The sequence below is a fragment of the Halyomorpha halys genome, unplaced genomic scaffold, assembly GCF_000696795.3.
Source record: "Halyomorpha halys isolate HHAL.00 unplaced genomic scaffold, Hhal_1.1 Scaffold98.1, whole genome shotgun sequence".
Lineage (NCBI taxonomy): Eukaryota > Metazoa > Arthropoda > Insecta > Hemiptera > Pentatomidae > Halyomorpha > Halyomorpha halys.
The window spans coordinates 415,807-443,342 of record NW_027107309.1 but is presented as its reverse complement, the minus strand read 5'-3'; the positions used below and the strand labels follow the sequence as shown (position 1 = coordinate 443,342).

At 28.7% G+C, this 27,536-nt stretch overlaps 1 protein-coding gene and 2 long non-coding RNA genes across 5 annotated transcripts; 1 reads left to right on the top strand and 2 right to left on the bottom strand.

The window, feature by feature from the left end:
* Positions 1–603: 603 nt before the first annotated feature.
* LOC106677415 (uncharacterized) lies at positions 604–8,575 on the bottom strand. 2 transcript variants are annotated; one of them, XR_010842944.1, is made up of 4 exons: positions 8,406–8,575; positions 4,270–4,321; positions 4,085–4,193; positions 604–919 (listed from the first exon to the last, which is right to left on the bottom strand). It is a non-coding gene; the product is annotated as an uncharacterized lncRNA (long non-coding RNA). The 2 variants fall into 2 exon arrangements; XR_001342589.2 differs by lacking the exon at positions 604–919 and adding an exon at positions 926–1,172.
* On the top strand, positions 5,968–17,184 carry LOC106677416 (uncharacterized). Its single transcript, XR_001342591.2, has 3 exons — positions 5,968–6,176; positions 14,010–14,114; positions 17,007–17,184. It is a non-coding gene; the product is annotated as an uncharacterized lncRNA (long non-coding RNA).
* Positions 11,569–25,038, bottom strand: LOC106677414 (synaptobrevin-1). 2 transcript variants are annotated; one of them, XM_014415341.3, is made up of 7 exons: positions 24,885–25,038; positions 24,572–24,652; positions 22,696–22,774; positions 20,256–20,335; positions 18,268–18,319; positions 18,022–18,102; positions 11,569–12,657 (listed from the first exon to the last, which is right to left on the bottom strand). In XM_014415341.3, exons 2-6 carry the CDS (start codon positions 24,641–24,643, stop codon positions 18,095–18,097), a joined length of 291 nt encoding a protein of 96 aa, XP_014270827.1. In that variant the 5' UTR covers positions 24,644–24,652; positions 24,885–25,038; the 3' UTR covers positions 11,569–12,657; positions 18,022–18,094. The 2 variants fall into 2 exon arrangements, with proteins under 2 accessions (XP_014270827.1, XP_014270826.1); XM_014415340.3 differs by lacking the exon at positions 18,022–18,102 and having other exon boundaries at positions 24,885–25,037.
* Positions 25,039–27,536: the final 2,498 nt, after the last annotated feature.

Genomic DNA, 27,536 nt, shown 5'->3' with positions numbered 1-27,536 from the left:
ATAGAAACATCACAGTTAAACTTGATTCCAAGAAAATCACCACCTTGTACAAAATTTGGTCAAGAAGTAGTAATTTCTAACAAAGAACTGAATCCAAGACCTTTCGTGGGTCATAATGGTCCAGGCTTAATTATTTCTTATTTTTTTGTCTTTTAATAAAATGTTCATTACTTTGACTAAGTTAGTCAGGCTGTATAAATATATTGTTTAAACAAATAATTCATGAGGTCCTTCCTTGTGTTTTACTGAATCAAAGTGGGGTTACTTTGATAATTAACTTGAATAATTTCTCATCCATAATACCTAAAATAGCTTCAACTATTCTTAATATTTGTACAAGTCAATAAACCATGATAGACAAAAAAAAAATATATATTCTAATATTTGAACATTTTATAATTTAAACAAGTATGATTACAAGATATAATTACAAGGTTTTCTGATAATTTATAAATTTACAATTGATTTTAGTTTTTAATACTAATAGATTTCAAAAAAATATTATAAAACTCAATGACTATTATCTTTATTTATATTAATAGATGATATAACCATCTACTAAAGGTACAATAATTAATATCACAAGACAATCCGATAATAATACAAACAGGAACAAAAGAATTATTACAATTAACTTAAAAATAATAATACTTAACAGTAAAATGGCACAAACAAATTTTCTGTATGATAGAAAAGAGACATTGAAAAAGTATGCCTGACATTTCCATTTTATTTAACATTGGAATAAAAATATTACTAATCATATAATCCTACAATAAATGACAGAGAAAATAAACAGAAGAGGGGAAATAAACATAATACTTCATAAAATCTAAAATATACGCTGCTGCTGAAGTCAACATTTTCTTGTTGCAAAAACTTCATTATGAATTTTCAATGAATGAGCTTGAAATCCAAACTAAACAAACATTTTTTTAAAGCATTACGAAAATTTTGTGACAAAATTAAACAAAAACATTTTTATTAAAGTAATAACTGCTTTATATGAAACAAACAGCTATATGAAACATTTAAAAATTTAGTTCCTCAAATAAAAAAAGTTCTATTTGATGTTTATACTGTATTTTAACCCTGGCAAAGGCACTTGATATTACGTAACATACTTAGGCACGTGGGGTACATGTCGCCGCTTTGCTAAAATAGTGGCACAACTGAAAAAAACAAACATGTTTTTTAGATTTTTTGCTTAACTTGTTCCATAGATAAAATAGTTTCATCATAGACAATGGCATATCTTCATTTTCTATAATTTTCCACAAGAAAACAGATGTACCTATATTAAACTGTACTCAACCTTCTTGAACAACGGCATAAGTTTTGTTGTTTCAGCATTTTCAAGTTTTTTTTTTTTAAATTGTTTTCTTGAACAGTGACAAAATTTGGCTTTGTAACAAGTTGGAAGCATTTGTTTCATAAACAGTGACATATTTGGGCATGAAATTTATGGTTTTTGAGTTGAAATTAACAGACAAAACTTGTTATGTGTGGCAGGAAGGCAGGAAAGCAAAGTGGAGCATGGGGTTAATGAAAGTAGCAGTTCTGTGCTAAGATTCATAGAAAACAAAGTAAAAGCTACTAATGGCGGAATTAATTTCATTTTTTGCAGTGATAATTGTGTTAGCAAAAAAAAAATCAATTTATGATAAAGCTATGTTAATAAACAATACATAAATTTTACAACAGCAATTCATAGTTTTATAAAAAGTAATATGTAGAGAAAAAATTTGAAGAAGTAAAGCCTACTGTTTGCTTTGCTGGTATGGTGGCAAAACAATTATGAACCTAACATGTGTCAACTCAAAAAATTGTTTTTAAGTCTAAAGAAAAATGCAAGAGTATGGTAAATAACAATCATATCCCGACATTTTACTATTCATTCTACAATATTCTGAAACATTTTTTTTACCCTAGTAATTTAAGATCTTTTAAACCAACTACGATCAATTTTGTCATAGAACATTTTTTATTGTAATTTCTGTGTTCTTTTTCGACTTTTCTTTAAATATTGTGTAGTTTATAATGAAAATATAACTTGGTTAATTTGAAGATGTTTTTTCTTGAAAACTGAAACATCTTGAAAAATGGGTAAAGCACTGGCACAATACATTTATTTAGTAAATTTAGCTATAAGAGACACAAATATCTACAAACAATTAGAATAATGGAATAAAGTTTGATGTTAATATCTGAAAAAATGTATATTTAAAATGTTTATATGCTTTGCCTATAAAATTAGCATTATTCAAGAAAAGCAGCGATGTGTCCTCTACAAAATATAAACCGTTTTTAACGATTATTCTTTTATTTATAATAAGTTACTTGTTTTCCAGGTATAAAGAAAGTGAAAAAATTTAAAAAAAATTGTTTAAAATATTTTGATCAACTGACATTAAGCAGTTCTACAATTTATCTTCCTGGCTCCTTTAGCCATTTCAGTCAGAAATGAGAATAAATATTATATTTGATGTTAGCTATGACATTAACAAAAACAAATAGTGTTTTTGCACAATAAAATACAAACCAAAATAAAATTTTTAAAAAAAACTGTTAGTTATTAACTGAGTAATTATCGGATTAAATTTTTAAAAAGGCATTTCAAAAAATTCAAGAGTAAAATTATAGTTATTTCAATGATAATGTTACTCAAGTATTTATATAAATATAATTCAATAATATGAAATATATGAATCATTCAAATTATTAAAATTTAAAAAATAAATAAAATAAATGTTTCTAAAATTTTCTTAAAATAATTAGTGTGCAAGCCACTAAAGAAATTTTTAAAAAATGGATCAGATGCCTGGCAGATACCTATAACCAACTCTCTTAAAAAAATAAATTGTAGATGACCATTCAAAGTAAAGCTGAAAATTGCAAAATCTAGTCCTTGATGGTCTTAAGGAAGATAGCAACTATAAACGTAGAATTGAAAGTAAGATTTATGTGACCATGAGAAATGATTCATTCAAACTTATTCTTACTTATAAATTACTCTTTTGTTTTATAGCTGATTACTTCTATCTCTAAACACAAATGTAAAAAAACTAAATTTAGCTTTCCTTGCTTTAACGGACAATGAGAAGCTTTCTCAAGGTCACCTGATTTTTGCTTTGGCTTTTACTATAATAACTTTACATCTCCAATGGAATCATACTTATATTTCACTGGAGACAGTTGGGTGACACCTAAATCGCATGCATCAGCACCAGGGTGCAATACTCTGATACAATACTTTACCTATTCTTCAGTCTATTCAAGGCACATTCTTTTATTTATTTCCTAAATGTTTGTTATGGTAATAGATATATAATAGCAATACAATATTTAGAAACAACAGGATGATCTGGAATTCTGAAATACACTCCATACCTAGAAAAAGTAACCCAGTTCTGGGGACATAAAGCTTAATTTAATATGAAATAAGAATGTATCTCATTAAAAAATAGTTTTACACTGTATGAAAGTCACTATTCAATGTAACACTGTAGTGAAAAATCGTAATATATTTAGTTTCTTTTTTGTTTTTATTTTTCAAAAAAATTGGCAAAATTTAAACAAAGAAATTGGATTGGTACGAGCTAAAAGGAAAAAAATTTTCAGTGCTCTGGTCTGTTCTAATGGTATTTCAGTTTAGGTAGCTAACTTTTTTTTACTGATATAGCCAATCACTCAGTATAAAGGCCTATCGTTTAATAACATCTACCTTTATTAGTGATCAAGGTTATGAGCACACACTAATGGACATAAATTAATTAATGTTTCTCATTTATTTTTTTCCCAAGGAAAAATTTATTTTTAAGACACATTTACTAACAAATAACTAAAATAAGATGATCATTGCATGGCTTTGACATGCATAGGCAACACTTAATTAATACAATAATTAAAAGACATTCTTAAATAGGGACATGCCACACTTGATGGAAGACACAATGAAGTTGGATTATTTTAGAGACACCATGAAAATCTATCGCCTTAAATTATTGAATTACCGGAAAAGTAAATCTGTGTTAAGCAAACATAGGAAAACTTTTAATGGTTTAAGATAAAATTGGCTACTTACTAATACAAAAAATTATTTTATTTCAAAGACAGTCTAACCCATATAGCTTGAAAACAGCCCATGAAACATTCAGTTAATACAGAAAACAATAAAAAAAGGGAAAAGGGAACTGAAACAAATACAGTAAAAAAATAATTAAAACCAGTAAAACATTATTTTATTCCCATTCAAAATAATTTACATACCTATCATTATAATTAGGAAAATAGCTCCAATTCCTCCCATAATAAGGTATATCTGAAAAAAAAAAATTAAACAACTTATGTAATACAGTTTTAATAAAATGTGAAAATATATTAAAAAATACAAATTAATCATTATTTATTACTTAAATCATGGCATAAATAATAAAAATCTACAAATACTTACTGAATCAATCACCTCACTTTATTCAAGGTTAAATATTCATATTTTCATAATTATTATAAATTTAAATTTGTACCCTTACAATCCATGAAGGGTCAGGGGTTCAGTACTTTGTAAAGAAGTACTGTTACTTGACCAACGGTTGTGCAAGAAGATGATTTGGTCAGAATCACACTCAACCACCAGATTTTTACCCAATTAAGGGTGCCCAATTTAAGAGGCTGGGTGGGGCCTGGGGCCCACAGGAGTTGTCTCATGACTACAGTGTAACAGAAAACAATTTTCTGCCCAGCCGGATTCTAACTCGGGTCCTTAGAGTTAGTAGCCACGCACTTTACCCCATGGCTACCATGCTCCCTAATTATTATAAATAAATAAAATATTTAATTTATCCTCATCTACCTCATAAACTAAAAAATCAGGTTATGATACATCATAATCAGTTAGCTGATTATGATATATTCTAGGCATTTTAATAAAAGACTCACCTTCTAAGGGTACTGTAAAAGAATAGAAACCACTTGTCAAAAATTGATTTATTGGATGGAATTGAAATGAACATATTTTTAATATGTTGAATATTTTCTGATAAACTCATTTCTTTATAATAAGAATTTTCTTAATCTCATCAGTGTGTACATTGAAAGTTAAGAATGTAAATGCAAATCAATCATTAATTGAAAATACAGTTAATTGGTATTATTGGACTTTTAAATAATTGTTAAAGCTTTAGGAAGATTTCTGACCATTGACTACCATTTGTTAGAAATTACTTTTCAATTTTTCGATCAGGGGATATGGGGATCCGATCCTGAAAACATTTAAAGCTGGGATTCAGTTGGCTTACTTCAAACTGTGAAAATTGTAGTCAAGTATGTCAGTTGAGTAACAAAAACCTTATAAGTTAATAAATTGGGATTTTATAAACATAAAATTGTGTTTGAATAGAAACAAAATTCTTTTTGTGAGTGTGTATTTTATAAACATAAAATTGTGTTTGAATAGAAACAAAATTCTTTTTGTGAGTGTGAATCTTATCAACATGTAAATTAAAAGTTCAAATCCAAAAGAGTTGCTAGAATTAAAATATTTCATAATATAAATGGATAGCTGGGAAATCCAGTCAAAATTTAACAATTTCCAATTTTATACAAAAATCTTCAAAAATGTTTTGCTTGTTCCAAAAATGCAAACAGCACAACCAGTAGCATTAAAAAAAACACTGATTTTTCTTAAAATTGTAATAAATACGACTTTTACATACATTTTTTATTATAATTAGTTTATTTATAGGTTATTTAATACTCTAGACACTAAAAAACACAAGTAACTAAATGTTTTAAAGTAGTTCACGAAAGATGAAAATTAAAGTGCAGTAATTTTGGCTAACAATAACAAAATATTATCGAAATAAAATATTTGAATTATTATATAAAATACTACTTGTCACTTTTAAAATAATTGAAGTGGTTTCATTTAAAATGAAACTAATTGAAGGCAAAGTGGTAGTGACGTGGTGCTTGGAGACTTCTGCAACATAAATGAGTGCTCATAAATGGTATAGTTATCAGCTTTATTCACATTTATCATTCATAACTTATTTCACTGTTGTATGGGTACATGTAATGTGGTGTTTGGTGGGATATGTACTGAGATAGCAGCTACTGCATCTGGTTTTAATGGAGAATGTCCTGAAATATCTTCCCTTTCGCAATTTCATATCAAGGTAAGCTTCTGAACTAGTATTTGTAGAAATTAAGTCGAAAAAAAAACATGTTTTTTAATTTGGAAACGCTTCTTGACAATCAAATTATAATGATCTCCCTTGTCAACACAAACAATTTTGTCATTCTCATTGATTCTAATAATGTTATTTATAGAATAACGGGCACAAAATATCTAAGCATATATTTAGACATGTATATATACACGTCTAAATGCAAAAAAATACATATACTGTAATAACTATCCAAATACATTATTACTTGGCCAAACGATGTAATATTTTTTTTCTTACCGATTTTCTTAAAAAGTTCAATATTGAGTCCAAAGAAATATTTTAATCTGTAATTAATGCTACGTAATATGTAATATTATGATTGCATTGGGATTCCACAGATTCATATTTTTCTACCCAACCGTGATCTTCGAATGGAGAAGGAATACTCGGTGACAATTGAAACCTTTTCAAATTGTTTTTTGACAGTTTAATCGTTTAAATCAGTGGTTCTAACCTGCAAAAGTATAGTAACCACTGAAACATAAATTAAGCAGGCTCATCCCGCATTACTAATATGGGAATAAGAAAGTGACTCTCTCAAAAAAATAAGCATTTTTAGACACTATTATAATCAATTTATTTGTTAATACTTTCGACTAACACTCTAACATCAAAAAAGGTAAACGATAAAACAGTTCTAACAAAACATGTACTGCAGGGGTACTCCATTAATTCTATTTTAAAAAAATGGAAAACAGAATCTAGTGCAAGATCAATCAGGAATAATTTGTTTATCCCAGAGGACTATATTGATAGAGGAGAAAACTTGTTAAAAGCAGAAAATTTCATGATTTAGTGATTTTGATAACACTTTAACCGAAATATCCGATGCCCGATCGTATCGGATGAAAAGTAGTGATACTCAAAGAATATCAGATGAAAAGCATCAATACTTCGAGAATATCTGATAAAAAGTATCGATTCTTTCGAAAAGAACTATCTTTGTTGCGAGAAGAACTGCATCAATAATGCAGATCTACACGTTAACCACTATCCGCAAATCCAAGACTTGTTCAAATGTTTGATAAACAAATGAAGCAACAAACGTCGATATCCACAAGCTTGTTTTTTTTTTTTTTACTTTTGTCGGTTATTGCTTTCGATTTACACTATTTTCATTACAAAAAAGAACAAAATAAAGATAGGTGAAATGAAAATATGCACAAATATCAGCAATGTAGGTAGTCGATGATAAAAATTCATATAAATGGTACTACATAAACATATACATTCAACCTTCATTGGAGAGAGCTCAAATATTTATATGTTGACAGTCCTGAAATGAGGCTAATTGAACACAAACCTGTGGATGCAGCACAAGTACCTTTTTATTTGTTCTAAAAAAAAAACCGACACTCAGCGGGTCAGCCACAAATTTATACCACCCAATCCAAATAACTCATACACATCTAATAAAATGTATTGTTCTCTTCTTTTCTAAGACTGTGTTAATCATTCTCCTTAAATTAAGGCTATATTCTTTTGAATTAAACAAAAATCTTGACAATTGAAGAACTTTTCTTAAAATCAAATAATTATTCTCAGGTTTTGAAAAAGCAAAAAATAAATGTTTTATGTTTCTAAATATTAACTTTTCCTTATTTTCTTTTTTTTAATTAAAACAGAGTAAATTGAATGTAATTACCAGAAAAAACAACGCTTTTTTAGAGATCTATTTTCCAAAAATGCTTAGGAAAGGGGAAAATTTTCTCCATTTACTCCATTAATTCTATTTTCTGAAAACAGAATCTAGTGCAAGTCTTGGTTTTGCGGCAAGTGGAAAACCTGTAGATCCTGCATTAGATGTATCCCTTATTTTGTCTTAATTATTTTACCCGAGCTGATGAAATTATTTTACACTCTAAATGAAATTGTGTCCATATTTATAGGAGCTATCGTGTTTTCTAAATCATGGACTGTTCTGGAAAAAATGGCCACTTCTTATACACTTGAAATAATAACACTAATTAAAAAGCATAAGATACATTAACAATTTAATATTGTCAATCCATACTCAAAAGTATTTATGTAAGCAAACCGATTGGATAACAAGTTACATCAAATTATAAATTTGTTACATTCGATAAATAAATAATTAATTTCCTAACCTATCTAATCACCTGTCAACATTCACGAATATAATGACTTAACTAATATTTACAAAAATTAACTCACTAAAGTGTGCTCCAAGTCATGCTGATCCATTTTAGGAACTTCTTCCATGGTTTATCTTCCTAATAATATTAAATAACAACGAAATGAGCGAAAAGTATCTTATACAATATAAAATTATATAATATACAAAACAAAATTCAAGTTGACTCCGGGCGTTCAACAGCCCAACAGTGTTGACAACTTACTTCTATTTTACGACACTACAATGCGATGAAGCCCTCTTTCTCCCCCATCCAAAATAATACCCACCATTGAATTCTAAAGACGAATAAGGGGTGTATTAACATAATTTATTACCAATTTATTTAATTATTTATGCACTATAATAAAATTAATTTTCTACCTTTCCCTTAGATTTTAATAACGAATATATACATATATTACAAAATGACATCGTAATCTTGTAAATACACAAAAATGATAAAAATACGAAAAACGAATCTTCACTTTTGTAATTTATAAGTTGATAACATATCAAAATAGCTATTAAAACAGAAAAACAACTTTGGGGAAATAAATATAACTTACAATTTCATACTATACGCCTTAATTTTAAAACAACCAATTTGATACGATATAATTAAAAAATAATCAGAAATATACATCAGATGGTCTATGAGAGATAATGCAGCTAGAACAAAAAGCAGTTATTAGTAAATCAAATACGTGAATTACCAGCTCATCAACTATATTTTAATTTCCATAATAAAAAAATCTAATATTAGCAATGACAGTTAAATTATTCAAGATGGCAATTAAATTTTTAACAAATATGCGTAAAAGGCATTGGAAGCCATTGAAAACAACTACTTTTTATAGTTGGTACCAATTCATACTTCAAACCTTTTTTAGAAAAAAGACCCGAACCAGTATTCAGTAGGGCCCATCTTTATTTTTATTCACAAAATATATATGAGGAAAATATGGTTGGGGGTTGCGGTCAAAGTATAACACAAATAAGTTGTAATAACTTATTTAATCTGCCAACATTTCGGCCAGAATTTCTAGCCTTCATTGGTTGTTACCTTGTAATTAGTCCTGATGATGAAGGCTAGAAATTCTGGCCGAAACGTTGGCAAGATTAAATAAGTTATTTAAACTTATTTGTGTTAAATCTTCTCATATAATTCATCCATGGTCAACCATCTCACATATTTAAACTATAAATATTTTTGAAAGGAATATGGTCCGGGTGCGGTCAAGAAAAACTCAAATAGTAGAAATATACTATTTTAATGAGCCAACGTTTCGCCCCACGTTGCAGGGCTTCTTCAGGGCTATTTTGACGGCAGTCAAAACTAAAAAATAAAAAAAAAAATATTAAATATTTTTGTTTTTTATATTTGTGGAAACAGATTCCCAATCTTCTCAAGTAATAGTTCTAAATTTCTTAATCTTCGAAAGCCTATCTTTGATGAATTTTTTTTTTTAATGATCCATAATTGTTCAAGGAGATTGAGGCTCAGACACAGGTAGGATTTCCAACCATTGTGGAGTGTTTTAGAGCACCTACATTTTAAAAATAATTATAATAAACTTCTTGTAAGATACTACAGGTTATCTTACTAAATAAGAAATGTTAATCATCATATCTGCTTGAAAAACAAAAAATTAGTTGGAAATAATTTAATACACAAAAAATCATGAAGATCTGAGACACAGGTTCTGAGCTCTGGTGATATATGACATGATCTTAAGACAAGAACAACTTACAATTTAATAAAGGTTAATCTTTAATGAATATTATAAATTTTATTGCAATATTCAAAATTTAATTATAATAACTATTATATCAGAAGACTAAAAATCTAATCAACACATACATAAATGTGTGTAATAAAATATGTATATATATTAAGTAGCATTTTGTAAAGTTTTGGCAACTGACTTATTATAGTTTGAAGCAGTGAGAGCCTAAGTTCTTTATTTTGATTGTATATGATACTTTAATTATGACTAGAAGTCTAACCATAATATCCATTTTAAATAGGTACTATATTATTGTATGAGGTGTGAATAAACATAAATGTGTTTTAAGATATAGCGAATTATTTTTATTTTTAAAATTAATTTCGAAAACTAGTCTTACAGTTACCCAGGTAACAGGGTTAAAGATATAAAATAGTTTTTAGCATAACTGAAATAAATTAAAGATTAGAATTATATATAGTGGAATGCTATTGATTTGTCTCAGGAGCGAATTTAAATAAGAGTAATTATGTTATCACTGTAGGGCTCTACCTGTTATGAATATGCCATGACATGATTGGTTTCAATTGTTTGTTTCTGTTTTGAGGTCATAAAAGCTTTGTGACTCCAGTATTATTTTTGCTCTCTTGAATTTTTTTTTTTTCCAACTAATCAAAGTAAGTTGTAATTTTATTCAATACATACTCATGAATTACAATTTTAAGGGAAAATATCATTCTATATGAAATAATGAATGTTTTTCAATTTGATTGTATTCGTAAATTGAACTAGAGGGATTACATTATTTGGATTGGTCCAATTAGTCCTCGTGTTCCATATCTTCAATTCCAATCATTCTTTTTATCAAGAGTTATACTCGCATAAGACAGTTATAGATAATGAACATTAGAGCCCCATTTCATAATAAAGTACAAACTAATATTAATAGTGTTTTAGTTTGTACCTTATACAATTTCGCTGACTTATAAAATGCTGATATGTAATTATTTGTTACTTTTCTATTTTATTTATTCTTATATTACTGATAGTCATCCCCATTATGAAACAAAAAGTATTATGACTTGCATTTTGTAATTTGTATACTTGTATTTATGAACTAGAGCGAGTGTACCACTTTTTGGCAGGTCAACGTTTGTTTTTAAATATTAAGAATTTGGATCCAACAACCATTTTAAAATTGGTGCCAGTTGTAAGCTGAGGACTTAGTTTAAAACAGAGACCCATTCTTAAAAGGTCATGACACTAAAATCTCAATATTTAAAAACAAAGATTGAACTGTCAATAACTGGTATACTTACCCTAATTAGCTTTCATTATGAAACATAGCCCTGAAGGTACCCAAGGGTCAGTGAATTATGGCACAAACAAGAAAAAAATATTGGATCTGAAACTGAACTAAAAGTAAAATTTCCTAAAAATAAAGTATATATATTAGAACAAAACAAGAAAAATATTCGTCAAGAAATTAATTTTATTAATAGAATAGCACAAAACAAACAAGATAGAATAGAATATGAAATTAGAAGTTTTGTATGTTAGGCAGCAAAGCAGTAGGAAAATGAATTATACAGAATAATTTTTGAATGGTTATTACCACTTACATTATCAGCAAATACATTGAACTCACTCGATTCATACACGAACTAACATCATTAATTAATCAATTAACCAGGAAAAATTATGTAGGATTTAATATTTACAAAACCAATTAGATAAATATTTTATTAAGTAATACATAACCATGTGAATCGTTTAAGAAAAGAAGCTTTTAACTCTTCCAAGTTCAAAATAAAACAAAAATATAAATAATTCAAGATTAATAACTGGAATGGATCAATTTTATTCTTTTTTTTTTTTTTTATTTAGAAGAACTTTAATGGAAGACAGGAATAGTTTCATGTTACAATTAATTGCTTGTCCATTATTCTAGCTACATTAGCTTCAATTATCCTTAATACTTACACACTAATCAATAAACCTTGATAAAAAATAAATATTCTCTAATATTTAAACATTTCATAATTAAAACAAGAAATCTAAAATAATGAGTATAATTACAAGGTTTTTTTTTTAATAATTCAACAATTCACAATTGATTTAAGTATGCAATATTAATACATTTCACAAATGTAATGTAATATTTAAGGACCATTTTTTTAAGTAAAAACATCCTTTATTATAGGGTAACAATGACAAGGCTCTACAATTAACAATTAATAGCACAACACAATAGGATAATAATACAAACATAAACTGAATGTTTAATGCTATCAATCTTAAAAATAATACTTAACAATCGTATGGCAGGAATAAATTTTCTAAATTACAGAAAAGCAACAAAGAAAAAATATGGTTGACAGATTGCAACGTTTCCCGGGGATAAAATAATTATTAATCATGTAATCCTACCACAGATAGGAGCGGATGTAAGTAACGGAAGTGGGGAAATATATTTTATTAAATCTAAAATAGATGCTGCTCCCGAAGTCAACATTTTCATATCTTCATTGAGAACTTTCACCAAATGAGCTTGAAATCCAAACTAGACAAAAATATTTTTTTTTAAATTAGAACGATTTGAAGGAAAAAAAAATTGAATAAATGAAAACTGCTATAAATAAAATACTCATAAAAAAAAATTCTCTTAAATGAAAAAAGTTCTATGATATATAAGTACATCACCTGTGCATGTAATACTTTACCTGCTCCTCAATCTAGCTGACTGCTATATATTTATTATGTACTAAGTATAATAAAATATAATGCTTTATTGATTTAATGTACGAATATTAGAGTGGAAGATACAAAGGGATCACCTGGAGTTCTGCTGCATTTTCCATATATGAAGAAAACTAGTTCTAGGTTGTATAAACGAGTATGCATTTTAATTAGAATCAGTGTTATACATTTCAAATATGGTTTGATAAAGCTAATTTGCTTTGTCTGGGAGAACCCAATGAAATTTACTCCAGTCTATCCAGCTACCTTTAAAATATATCCAATAAATAATGAAATTAAAACTTTTTTTTTAATTGTGCCTCAATCAAAGCAACACAGCAATCTTGATTCATACATATCAAACTTCTATAAACGGAAAATATTTACTTTTTGTTCAGGAACCTTATAGAAACAACACAATATTTGCCTATCATCACAGGCTGTGTTTCAGCCAAACTATTAAGCCAATTTCAGAGGGCAGATGAAAAAGAAGTTTTTTGCCACCCAGTTCAGTGGTAATTCAGTTAACTGAGTTAATGCACTTTATAATCATCTTATCGATAGCTCAGCACAAAGACTGGTCATTTTATGATCGGACCACTCATCTCTGGTATTAATGTAGGATATGAGCACACACCCCAATACAAATTTATATTACTTATAAATAGTACTCAAGAATATATAAGCTCCCTATCTCTGTCTAAATCATTCCAAAGCTTATCTTTAGTAATTAATTGTAAAAAAAATAATAATTTTTCAAATAGTTTACTACCAATAATTTATTCCAAAATCATTTTCCACCTACTATTAAGTTATTAAAAAAGAAATATGAATCTTCATGGGTTTTTAAAATCTATAGACAATACACATGAAAGTTAAATGAATTAAAAGTCAATTTTTTAATAAGCACATGTAGAACACACAGTTGACTTATTATAGCATTACTGAAATTAGATACAAAGATCTGTCTACAAGCATATATATATCAGTGAACAAACAAGCAAATATGGTTTTCGAAAATTAATAAACTTGAAGTAAAATTGACCTAATACTTCAGAATAAAATGAAGAGCATTCAATTCTTATTGCAATGCGTTTAAAATTTACCTTTAAATGTACATGTATATTCTGAACAGCTAAATCTGATGCATCAATGTATTTATGAAAACTGTTTCAGCTATCATACTATGAAGTAAATGTTATTTAATGATGACTGCTTAAGAAATATAGGATAATTAAATCATTTGCTCTGATGGCATTATATTAGTATTGAATCATAAAGGTAAGTACATAAAGATAATATTCTATGATAATATACTTAAAATACAATGTTCATCCAGAATGAAAGGTGAACACCATCTTTATCTGTTGGTAATTACTGAGAAGCCAATGTACACTAAACTATAGCAATAAATATATCAGATAATAACGTAGCTACCTATTCTGGAACAAGAAAAACCATGTTGTTCTCGTCTTCTCTAAATACCTCAACATTTCTCTAAAATTAGTTTTACCTAAAAGATCCAACCAACACTTGAACCATGAGTACTAAACTGACTTCGAAATTTAAGAAACTACAGCGAAATATAATAAAAAATAATTTGAAAAATCTGGGCTGGCTGACAGAAGTGAAACTTCTTGGAAATGAAATAATGTTTAAAATTTAATAAATAATTATCAAGCTTAAGACAGAAAATAGTTCCCGAAAAATAACAATAATTAGAGTAGAACAGCCATTTCCTAAGTTAATTTTAGCAGGAAAATGTTTTATATTGTAACAAAAAAGCAGGTTAGAGGAGCTCACTCAATAGGACTTAATCACCCGATACAAGCAGTGCCGGGCAAATTGAGTCACATCCTCTCCTGTTGCCTCATTACAAAATAAAATAAAACATATCCAGCGTTGCCATCCCTCCTTACCACTTCCATTTCATTTCTTGCATCATGAAATCAATTTACTCCTGTATAAATATATATATATTTTTTCTAAGTGAATAACATCGGTAAAGAAGTTTCACTTCAAAAATAAAACCTAACTAAAACTTATTTGGACCTATGGATCACAGTTATTTGGAACAGCTGACAAGATTCCTAATAACAAACTTCACATCTTTCAGCCAAAAACTTTCAGAACAATAGCAAGAGAACCTTTAAATCGGCAACATAACTTTATCTACTGGCCTTCAAATGCCCACTGTTAAAAGACACCACAAACAATTCCATGACAAATTACTAAGGCACACTAACACACTCATAAATGACATGGCCAGAACACAGATGCCAGCTAACACCCATAGAAGACAGAAGCAGTGGTGGATGAGGGATCTCCAAGTAGCAATGTTAGCAAGTTAAAAAAAAATACACTTAAACAGAAAAAATACCAGCCTGACATGTAAAACAACATAAGGTTTTTGATAATTATGCTTCAATATGCCATAAACATGAGATTATCCAATCCAAACATAACTTTACTTCGTAAATATTATTTATTTATGGAATACCAGCTTTTAACAATTTCAAAAACTTGTTTTTTATATATTTCTGCATGAACCAAATTTATGCTTCAGCATTGACTAATTGTTAAATTATCATTTATCAGTTAATTATAGAGAATTTAAAATGTATTTAATACTGAAGAACAAATTTGAATCAGGCACAGACAGATAGCATAACAAACACAGAAAACACTTATTTGCAAAATTGTCACTTGTACCCATTCACTTAGAATCTATACCACTGAAATGAAATTTAAAAAAATAAACTTTTTGACAATAATCCCTATAATAAAACTTGAAAAGTGATCAAAACAAGCCCAAGTGGCGGCAACTTCAAAATTCCTACTTATACTATTATTATTAAAATTTTAATTAGATCAAAGCTATCGACTTCTGGTACTACTTTTACCATTCTGTATAAGTAAGTTTAGAAGTTATTGCCGCTGGAGCATATTTTTTACACTAGTACCTGAAACAGTAGTCATAGATTGAAAAATATGAAATTATAAAATATAAATATTTTAATATATGTTCACTATCCCCATGTATTTCTATTATTTTTTTTTTCAATTATGCATTCATTGGTGATCAACTTTAGGTTAAATTAAAAATTAGGCCCAATGTTAAGATAATAAATTCCAAGTGAAAATTAAAATCCTTGGAATGGTCTGATAGCTTACTTCGATGATGTTTTTATCACATCCATTTTTAAATAAACCATTAGTGAAAAAAACAAAATGTTAGTAAAAGTCCCTGATTTAATTGTTCATGCAGGCTAACGATACTAAGTTAATTTCAGGAAAGGATATAAAAGAAAATTTTGTTAAAATAAATAAATATTTTTATTAAGAATTACAACAAAGCACCCAAAATTGGTTAGTGTTAAGGAATGTCTTTAATACTACAAAAAACTGTAATTACATTATTCCAGCTAAATTAGAGGGGATAGAGACAAAACAACTAAGCCCCTCTAAAATGGTTTATATAAATATCAATAATTTAAATTTATTGACTACAACAAAACACAAGCATCTGAGTCTTTTATTAAGTAATTGAAATGTACCATAGCTAAGCGGAAATGATTTGGCCAATAATGTCAAACCTCTAAAGCCTATTAGCTCGATTGAAAAACATAATTTGGCTGTGTGCCTTTAATTTTTAAATGTTTCCACTGAACAACGTTGTAGTTCTCTGTCGTACTAAAAACAAATACAACTAACTGTTAGATTTTTCATGATCTAAAGCATATGGTCATAAGAAAACTATGCAACATTTCAGATCTTCTCAAGTAAATCCTTTTTATACTAAAACTTTACATTTGCTGAATTTTACACTGAATAAATACAGACAAAACAGCAAGTCATCAAGATCTATTCCTTGATCGACACAATTTGTTGGCTGTTATCAACTTATATCATTTGATAAAACATATTCTCTATCAGAAGGATAATATGGCCACAATAATATGGCCTCATCATTACAATTAAGAATGGTTAGTAATTTAATTTATTTTTTTAAAGACAACTGTTATCTGTCTGACCAAAAAACAGTTTTAGAAATCATGATAAATCTTTATGTTGGCAAATCACCGTTGATAAAAATATAACTTTTAATTGATAGAATTTAATTTAATTTCTTTTTAAAGCATGTACTCAGTAGTGATTTTTTATTTTTTTTAGGCACAACAGAATGTGGAGGTCCAAGACCCTGAGCGATGTACTAGGGAAATACATCACACGGTTCTTGACATGGTTTTTGCATGAGACAAAGTGATAAGCTTATGATTCCTTATTATAAATTTTTGATGGAAATAAATTTGATTGTATTATACAAGCTGTAATAAACTATTGGAATACACAGTGTTTAAACAGCTGTTGAATATTCATGCTAGTGTGAGGTGTGGAAAGTTTCTGATGCAATGACAAGAACTTCGAAAATCAGGTTAAAAATATTCTTATATTAGAGTTAGTATCTATCAGAAGTAGGAGACACCTTGACATCACTAACTCAAAACTATTTCTCATATTTTTGTACTAATATGAAACTTTATTTTTTAAAAATAAAATCTTAAAGCAATGAAAACAGATTTCATTTCAAATAATAATACCGACTTTTAAATTTAGCCAAATAAGTTTAGGTATTCAGCATATTATTATTATATGCTAGTGATGCATTCTAAACAACCGAACTTTCCAAAGAGAGACTAAGAGGTTTGACTTTTGCATTTCTGTAATAGACTAATTGTAAAACATAATCATATCTAAAAAGTTATTACTTAAAATATTGTATGTTTGTGCTTTAGCTGACACAACTTAATAGAATGGGCAATACTCAGCAAAGTAAATTGTTTTAATAATTGTCATTAATTTCACAACTATAAACCAAAACCAACTCATTAATTAAACTTTGATAACAAACAAAGTAATAATACATTCAATTCAACCTAACAATAAATTAAACATCAGGAATTGTTATATAAGGAACAATTAATTAATTAAGTAAACAAAGCTTAGCAAAAAATATATATTAATAAGTTTATAAGGTAAAAAACAAAGTATTTAAAAATGAGTTAATAGAAAAGTAAAAATAAAGGAGATGATAATTAAGTTTTCTATTTTTTTTTTTTTTTTTTTTTAATGTAAACCGGTAAATGACTTCATTTAACACTTTTAAAAACAATTTTCCTTTACTTACAAATATATTAAAAATTCTTTCATTTCAAAGGTAGTCCAATCGATACAACTTGAAAACAGCCATGAATATGATGTTATGCCACTGAAATAAAGTATCATGGAATAACATTCAGTTAATAAAGACAAGAAAATAAGAAGGAAAAAAGAAGGAAAAAAGGAACTGAAACAAATGCAACACAGATACTGTAAAACAAAGAATTAGGGACAGACAGTGAGAATTTTTCGATTCCCATTCAAAATGACTTACCTATTATTATGATTAGTAAGACAGCACCAATTCCTCCCATAATAAGGTACATCTGTAAACAAAAACAGAATTAAATACGTAAGTAATAGAATTCAATGCTGAAAAAAATTTTAATACATAAGAAACATAACAGTTGAAGCTGATCATTAGATATTCATTACCTAAATTATGGCATACATCAACAAAATTTTGAAATAGAGACTTGATAAATGATATTTTCATTATTATAAATAAATAAAATAAAATATTGGTTAAAAATATTAACACTATGCAGTCAACACATAGTTATTTCGAACTTTACTATGTAACTGATCTCTTTTTGACAAAAAACATGGTCCAAGGCTGGCAAAAACCTAAATACAAAATGCCAAAATCGAACTTTAACACAGCTCCTCCATTCCAGATATAAAAAAAATTTTGTAGCAACAAAACATCAACATTCTGGCATCAGCTGTTAAGAGTATGTCTTAAGCATGACATGTTGCCAATGGACCATTTAATAGAAGTGTTAAATAGGACTTTCACCCCACCCACCTAATGCCATGTAGTATTATTTGGATATAACTTGCCTTTGAACATTAATGTTAAATAGGCGAAAAAGCAGTAGTTCCCCATGCACTAGTCCAACAAGGTATGTGGCCTTGTACTCACCTATACACAAGAAGCTGGTTGACTATCGTGGTATAATTTGACACTATAAAATAAATGGATTTGTATTGAAGTGAATTGTGGCTTCAACTTCTAATAGAAGAATCTGATCAACTCTTAATTGAACAAAGAAAGTGAAAGTCAGCAGCTTTGATATAATTAAAGCGTTAATAATAATAATAGTATAGGTTTTAACCCATAATAATATAAGTTTATATTTAATCATAGCAACAAGGGTAGAGAGGGATAGTGAAAACAGAATTATTATTATACAAAAGGGAAAGGAAACCATATCTGGACCCAATTGCATCTTTTTTTGAATTATTCCTTAATTGTCTAGAAATCCCATACGGATTTGAAGCTTACTAGGCCTTTTGAGTTAATTTTAGTAATATCTTAAAGAAATTTAATTATTACCTGAATCGAAAATTATAATCTGTAAAAGGCAAGGGGTTCACATACACATTGGATATAATCAGCCTTTTCTTCATCCTCTAAGCACAGATGATACAAGGAACTTTTCACTATCCTCAACTTCTTGAGATGATATTTTAATGCAAAATGGCCCATGAGATCTTTTCTTATTCTCAACTCATTACTTGACAGGTTTAGATAAAATTTTGCTTTATTCTTTGAGAAATTTATGAAGAATTTTGATTGTTTCATCCCAGGTTTTCAAGACCAATATATATCCATCCTTCTGTTTCTCAGGATTCAATTTCCTTAATAATAACTTTAATACAATACAGTATGGTTCAGGATCTATTAATGCTGTTCATGAGTCCTTTCTTGCTAGTTCATCAGCTATCTCATTTCCCCTGATTCCCATTTGTCCCAGAGTTCACTAAAACATACCCTTATCAGACATAAGCTAGTTGCCCTTAGCAAGCTGTTTTAGGATATCAAGTTAATTCCATACGAGCAATGAAATTATCTTGTAAGACTACAAGGTCTTTAATGCTACTTGACACTATACTCTGATAGTGAAAACTTAACATAATGGCTGTGACAGATGGAGGGAGTCAAGAGTATTTGGCAACACATCATAATACTTTGCCAAGTAGTCCGAAACCCATATCTATAGTTTCTGTGAATCACTTATATGCAGAAAAGAAAACAGAGTACGTCCGTCATTTAATGTATTTTGGAGAAAATCAATGAAAACCAGAAAAAAATTTACAATATAATATAAGAAAATTTTTAAATAAACTATAGGGAATTACTTATTTAGATTATTAACACCTAATAACGTTAAATGGCAACACAACAGTAAGTATAGCAAAGACAATACTTATAGAACCTAATGTAATCAACATACAAATTGAAACAAGAAATATTACCTTCATATTTTTCAACCACATGTTCCTTTTGAGCTGATGGGCTCGTCGTTCAAATTGCGAAGCACCCATTTGAAGTGCATCTGAAAATCAAATAATTACAATAATTAATTTTTATTTAACCACAAAAGACAACAGTGAATATTACTAAATACTTTAATTATAAACAAAGGAATGAATGTTAAATTTTAACCATATAATAACTAACTTTTAAAGAAATGTTCAATTTGCAATGGAATAGTAGATTTATTGACTCGAAATTGGGTTTTAAAATCAAACTTTTCCTTACTTTCTCAAGGAGGGGAGAAGAAATGGCACATTTACATTTTTATACACCTAAAAATTGTCAGTTACAATATATGCACAATGATAATTCACCTTTTGTTAAATCAAAATGTTCATAAACAACTTATGGATTGTTGATTACATTATTTAATCTCGCAGCTTTTTCTACCATGTAATACTTCTCAGATTGCAATAGAAGAAAAAGTGGAAACATTAAGAACATATGTGGATACAAAAGGAAATGCAGAAGTGTGGGCGAGAGAATCATTGATAGTTTCGATTCTCCATTACCTACTCTCTATTACTAAATTATATATTTTCATAGTTAACCATTTTTTAATTTTCTAATAGCAACTTCTTATTACTAGATATATTTCTAATCTCCCACACTTTTTTACTTTTCACATATCCTTTTGTCTATAATAATCATTTTGTAATTTACTAAATAAGCATTCAGTACCATTTCTACTCTTTTATTGAATACATTCCTTTATACTTAGTTAAATATACCATTTCACTTGGCTCAACTAAAAATATGTTAAAATTTCCACTAAGACGTTAGAACTGTTATTAGTTTGCACAGCTTTTTGGATCCATATTCATTCTCTATGGTCGCTCCGCATGGGTCAGTATGTGCCTTTATTTATTTTAAATTTCTTCTTTCTTCTGATCATGTTCCATTGTCTCTCTTTTATTCTTCCCCAATTCACTTTTCCTTTTAATCTGAATTTACTTTATTTCTTACAGTACACCTTTTGCCCTTTATATCATGTATGTTTTCTTTCACTAATTCCATTACGTTAACTTCAATTTCAATTTTTATTAAGTTTACTCATTGAATTTAAAATTATTTTCCAGATATATTAAAAAAATTCAATATTTATTATCTCATCTTTAATTTAGTATGAGTTACCTTTGTTGCCATTTTATCAACTATACTTTTTTCTGTCACACATTGTTGAATACTATTCTTATCTTTACAATATTATACATCTATATTAAAGTAGCATCATCAGCTATCTACTTAAATAGCTAGTTACACTGTTTTTAGTCTGTTTGATATATATAATCTTTTTCTCTTATCTTTTCCTCTGAGATATGGTCTTATCTTGTTTTTTATTTTCAGTCCTGATGAAGATCTGAAATTCAGGACGAAACATAAGCACAAATAAATATGTTTTACTTATTTGTGAATAATTACTTTCTGCATCCTCAACCATCTTCTCATCCTTAAAAAAATAAATACCAAAAAAACTTAGAGAATTTGTACATAGATGCCTGAGGAGAATACTAGACATCCATTGGTCCGAAATTATTTCCAATAAATAACTGATGCAGAAGAGTAACCTCAAGGAAATGGAAGTAGATTAGGTACAAGATGCTCAGAAGCAAAGAAGACGCTATAGTATAAGAGATTGGTGATGAGAGGTGAACCACTTGGGACGGCAATGGAATGAAGTAAATAAATTAGCTCCTAATAGCATCAGAGGCTAAAATTAGTGGTGGTCCATTGCTCCAGAGGTAGCAAGAGATTTACACGCACAAATATATGTATATAAACAAATAGAAATTGAGCTAAAACAAAAAAAAACATAAAACACTTCTTAGTGGCTGTATTAAATATTAAAATACCAAAAATTAATACAGCTGTTAATTATGCATGTTAAAGAGAAAAACTCCAAGTGTTGTGTTAAAAGTACGAGTTGGACAGATATCAAAAACACTTAATTTTCAACACAAGATCCAAGAATAAACAAAGCTAGTAGTAATTACAGAAGCCAACATCCCAATCTCCATACATATAAAAACGCACAGATAGTAATACAAACAATAGTAAAAATCTGTCTCTTTAAAAAACAATTTGAGATAACTTCAAAAAATATTAGAGTAAGTGAACAAATTTCAGTTTAGAGATCAGTCAATAACGCATCCTTTTGCATACACTCAGCTACCTTGTAGCTCCATGTATAATAAAAGGAGAGTGAGCTTTGAACAGCTGTTATCCCTGCCAAGCACTTATGAAGTAGTACCAAAATATTAAGCTGCAGAAAATTACACAGATATTTAACTTCTATAATACTACTTTTGTTTGGTGACTTTCAACTAAAATAAAAAGAGGAGATAATCTTGTAGAATCAACCAAATACTCAGTACATACCAGCTCTGTCATCCAGTTCCGACAGCTTCTGGTCTCTTTCTATAACCTTTTCTACATTTAGTCTCATAATCCCAACAACCTGTAAGATCAAATAATTAATACATTGCTTATTTAATACTTGTTAATTATAGAAAAGTAATGACATATTACTTATTATTATTATACAAGTTAGCTGAGAACGTGTTTTTCGCACATGCTATTGTAATAATATTTACTTTTTGTTGAAATGGATTATTAATCTCTAAATGATATAAAAGTTTAAACAAAACTAAATTATTAAGAGGACCTTAGGAAGGCAATAATAGAGATTAAAATTAAATCAAACATGTCTGTTACAACAAATATGGTATGAATTATTTAGTTCCCAGGAATAGGTGCAGCTAATTTATTAAAGGCTAAACTAGTATATAAAATGATTAACATGAAAAGCATTATCATTTAAATTTCCATTTAGTCTTAGGTTCCCCTAATACTGCTTTACGATGTTAAATCATAATATGACGTCAAATATATAATAACCTTATTACAAGATGCAAAGAATCAGTGAAAAAAAATTAATTAAGCTTCATATACAAATATATATAAAAGGTCTGAGAAGACAATACATACAACATTAAATAGAAATAATTAATATGCTATTTTTAAATTAAGGAAATCAGTAAATTCATAAAGTTGGTAAACATAAAACGTTTTAGGTGAATTTCCACAAACAAAATGTTTAAGTAACAGATATTACTTGGGAGAATATAGTGAACTTAAGACTATCTTAGATGTCAAATAAAGGGATGAAATAGATCCTGCACTATTATCAAGAAACATAATGAAACCAACAGAGTTCCATTTTTAATGACAAATCATTTTCAACCAAGTTATTTTGTTATATTAAAATCAATAAAAAATATTTCAATAACATACTGCATAAAAAAAATCTAAATTATTTCAATAAGACTAATTTTAACAACATATCTATCTAAAAATGGAACTTATAATTGAATCAATGGATAGAATCTTGTTGTACTTATGCTACTTTTTTTATTATATTGTATGTTTTATTATATAATGAATATTAAACTATTACTCCAAAAAACTAAAAGTGAATTCAATGTTAGTATTGCTATAAAAATTGGAATAACATTGTATTTGATGCATCATTAATAAAACAAAATGAGTCAGACATTATTTGGCGTGTCCTGAACTATATGAAAATTGTTACATACGTTATGAATACATATTCAGCTCATGAATCAATTTATACAGGTAATGCTCAACATCATATCTAGAAATTTAAAATAAAAATGATGCATTAAAGTAAAACTAGTAAGTAATACTTTAATACAGTAATAGGGCTATAATCATCAGAACAGTTCATTATAATTGTCACCATGATAGGGTTGTAATTAAACATAAAACATAATAACAACTATATGCCAATGCACATAAAATCTATTTATTAATGCTGCTAAAAATACATTAAATGAATTAAATTTTCTAAAAATATTAACATATATTCAAACGTGTTTCCATTTAAATATTGTTGTCAAAACACGGCTATTTTATAGAGAAAATGGAACAGGGTTTTTCAGATTGGATTAACATTTTCATAAAATGAAATTTGAATAAAATCATCTGAAGTACCATTAGTCATGATTACAAACGTATTTTTCCTTGAGGACACAATACAATGATATAACTACAATCAAAATCACCAGAGCAATATAGACAAGCTAGATTAATTCATGGTAATCGAAATGCAACAATGGTAATAATAAGAAACTTACCCATTATCAAATCACAAGTTGCCAGCTGATAACAGTACAAACACCTCATTATTATCTTAAAATAAGAACATTTAAAGAGTGTCAAAAACTTTAATTACCTCATCAACTTTAGCCTGGGTCTCTTGAATTTTCGAATTCGAATATCTTGATCCTCCGGCGTTGTTGTCCATGATTATAATCTACAGAATAATGATGAATCATTAAGTAATTATTACAGATTTGAGGAACACCCTAAGTATTAGAAAGTAATTAAATCAATTGCTGAGTCTGTTCACAGAATGACAAGACGAAACAAAACTGTTAAAACTAATTAATAGATAGAACTCCTGTCAAAAATATGAAAAAAGAAAAAAAAGTGACAATGTAATACTATCATATCTGATAAACATAAAGATAATCCATATTCCTTACAAAAAATTTATTAATCCCACAAACAAAAAAACTACTAATCAGTAGGGCAACACAGATATATACTAAACAGCCAACAGGTATTTAACAATGGTTGCCTTCAAAGTTGCTGATGACGTCACAACCACATGACTCAATATTCAGCACATATCAATGCTTTCAGTATACGCATTCCGGCTTACATTTGTACGTAATAATAGCCTCATTTGAGAACGAACCAAACTAAATGTAAACTTTTTTATATCAGTTAAATAAACACTATATGGTGTGGAATTTTATTTTATTTAATATGTATAATTGTAGTTACTACACCTGTAACTAGGAAAATAGCGTATCGTCGACGGGTGCTACTCATAAAAAATAACAATTTTGCAAATTTCAATTGAATAAAATATATGTCTAATTTTTCCACCGAGGAGTGACCGATTATGATATTTTAAAACGAAAAATAATTATTTTAGTAGAGCAAATCCTCCCACTCAAATCATCACTCTAGTAGTGAGCCCTACTAAACAGATACTTAAATATTTGTATTTTGGTTAATGGTTTCTTTATTTCTGCTAATATTCTTCCAACCTCTTCATCTGTCTGCCCTTTTATCATATTTTGACAAATTGTAAATGGCTAATTGGGTTGTAAAAATGGATCATACAAACTCAGTAATGGATTAAACTGCCAGAAGGATGAATACCTATCTACCTGGCCAAAGTTCCGAGACTGGAAGATGGACTACAAAGATAATTTCACTTCCTTGGAATGATATGCCTTACGATTATTTTACAGGAATGATGGTCGGGATATCGGAACTTTACGACTTTCATTTTTGAGTAACTGAGAGGCGTATTAATCATCAATAAATCAGTATCACACAAATGTACGCTGATAGCCAAGCCATTGAAAGAAGTTTGGAACGGTATATTTAATTAATTCTAACAAATAATATTAAATTAGCTTTAGATTTTCTTCACAATCCGTGGCGCCCTATTGACTGAGGCGAACAAGACGACAGGCTCACTCATCTCATTTGTCTTGTAAATGAGATGAGTGAGCCTGTCGTCTTGTTCGCCTCAGTCAATAGGGCGCCACGGATTGTGAAGAAAATCTAAAGCTAATTTAATATTATTTGTTAGAATTAATTAAATATACCGTTCCAAACTTCTTTCAATGGCTTGGCTATCAGCGTACATTTGTGTGATACTGATTTATTGATGATTAATACGCCTCTCAGTTACTCAAAAATGAAAGTCGTAAAGTTCCGATATCCCGACCATCATTCCTGTAAAATAATCGTAAGGCATATCATTCCAAGGAAGTGAAATTATCTTTGTAGTCCATCTTCCAGTCTCGGAACTTTGGCCAGGTAGATAGGTATTCATCCTTCTGGCAGTTTAATCCATTACTGAGTTTGTATGATCCATTTTTACAACCCAATTAGCCATTTACAATTTGTCAAAATATGATAAAAGGGCAGACAGATGAAGAGGTTGGAAGAATATTAGCAGAAATAAAGAAACCATTAACCAAAATACAAATATTTAAGTATCTGTTTAGTAGGGCTCACTACTAGAGTGATGATTTGAGTGGGAGGATTTGCTCTACTAAAATAATTATTTTTCGTTTTAAAATATCATAATTGACTGAGGCGAACAAGACGACAGGCTCACTCATCTCATTTACGCGACGGCCCAGCTCACCATAGTACAATTCTAAAAACTTGAGAGTAACTACACTTTGAATTGAAATATTTTGATTTGAAAATATACTTCTGAAAAACTAGATTTTCTTTCGATTTTTTTCCCGATTGATTTTTACTTGAATATTGTTATCTAATACGTCAATAAGAAAAACCATGACTTCGTATTACTCACCCCTCTATTTATTGGTTAGTAAATAAGTTCGTTGCTTTCTTCAATATTTTAATTTAATCCTCTCTGTGTTTATAAAAATGTTTACTTGGTCAATATTATTCAACAGTTTCAACCAAGATTCCTTATCTTTAAGTGGTATTTTGCTTGCTCAAAATAGAAGAGAAAAAAAAAATCATTTTCGTCATTTAATGATTTTTTATTTCCGAAAAGGAAAATCCGCTACACAGACGATTAACGAAATTTGCAGTGTGTATGGCGACGATGCCTTAGGAGAAAGCACCGCCCGTGGTTTCCTCCGTTCAGAACCGGAAATTTTGACTTGGAAGGCGCAAAGCGCTCGGGTCATCCTTCAACTGTTGATGACCAAATTCAAGCATTGGTCACAGACAACCATCACTCTACAACACGGAATATCGCAGAAACGCTTACCATATCTCATGCAAGTTAATTGTTTGGAGGCTGCGGGATATGTTTCTCAAAGTGATATATGGGTTCCTCACAATTTGGTGGAAGAGAATTTATTGGACCGCATATCCAGTAGGAATTTCCTCCTGAAACGCAAAGTCCATTTTTAAAGGGGTTGATAACTAAGGAAGAAAAAGTGGGTCCTGTACAATAATATTGTGAGGAAAAGTCCTGGGGAAAACGAAATGACCCGCCGTTAACGACTCCAAAAGCAGGATTACATACAAAAATGGTTATGCTGTGCATTTGGTGGAATTGGAAAGGTGTACTTTATCTTGAGCTCCTCCCGCCCAACCAGACCATTAATTCTGCAGTATACTGT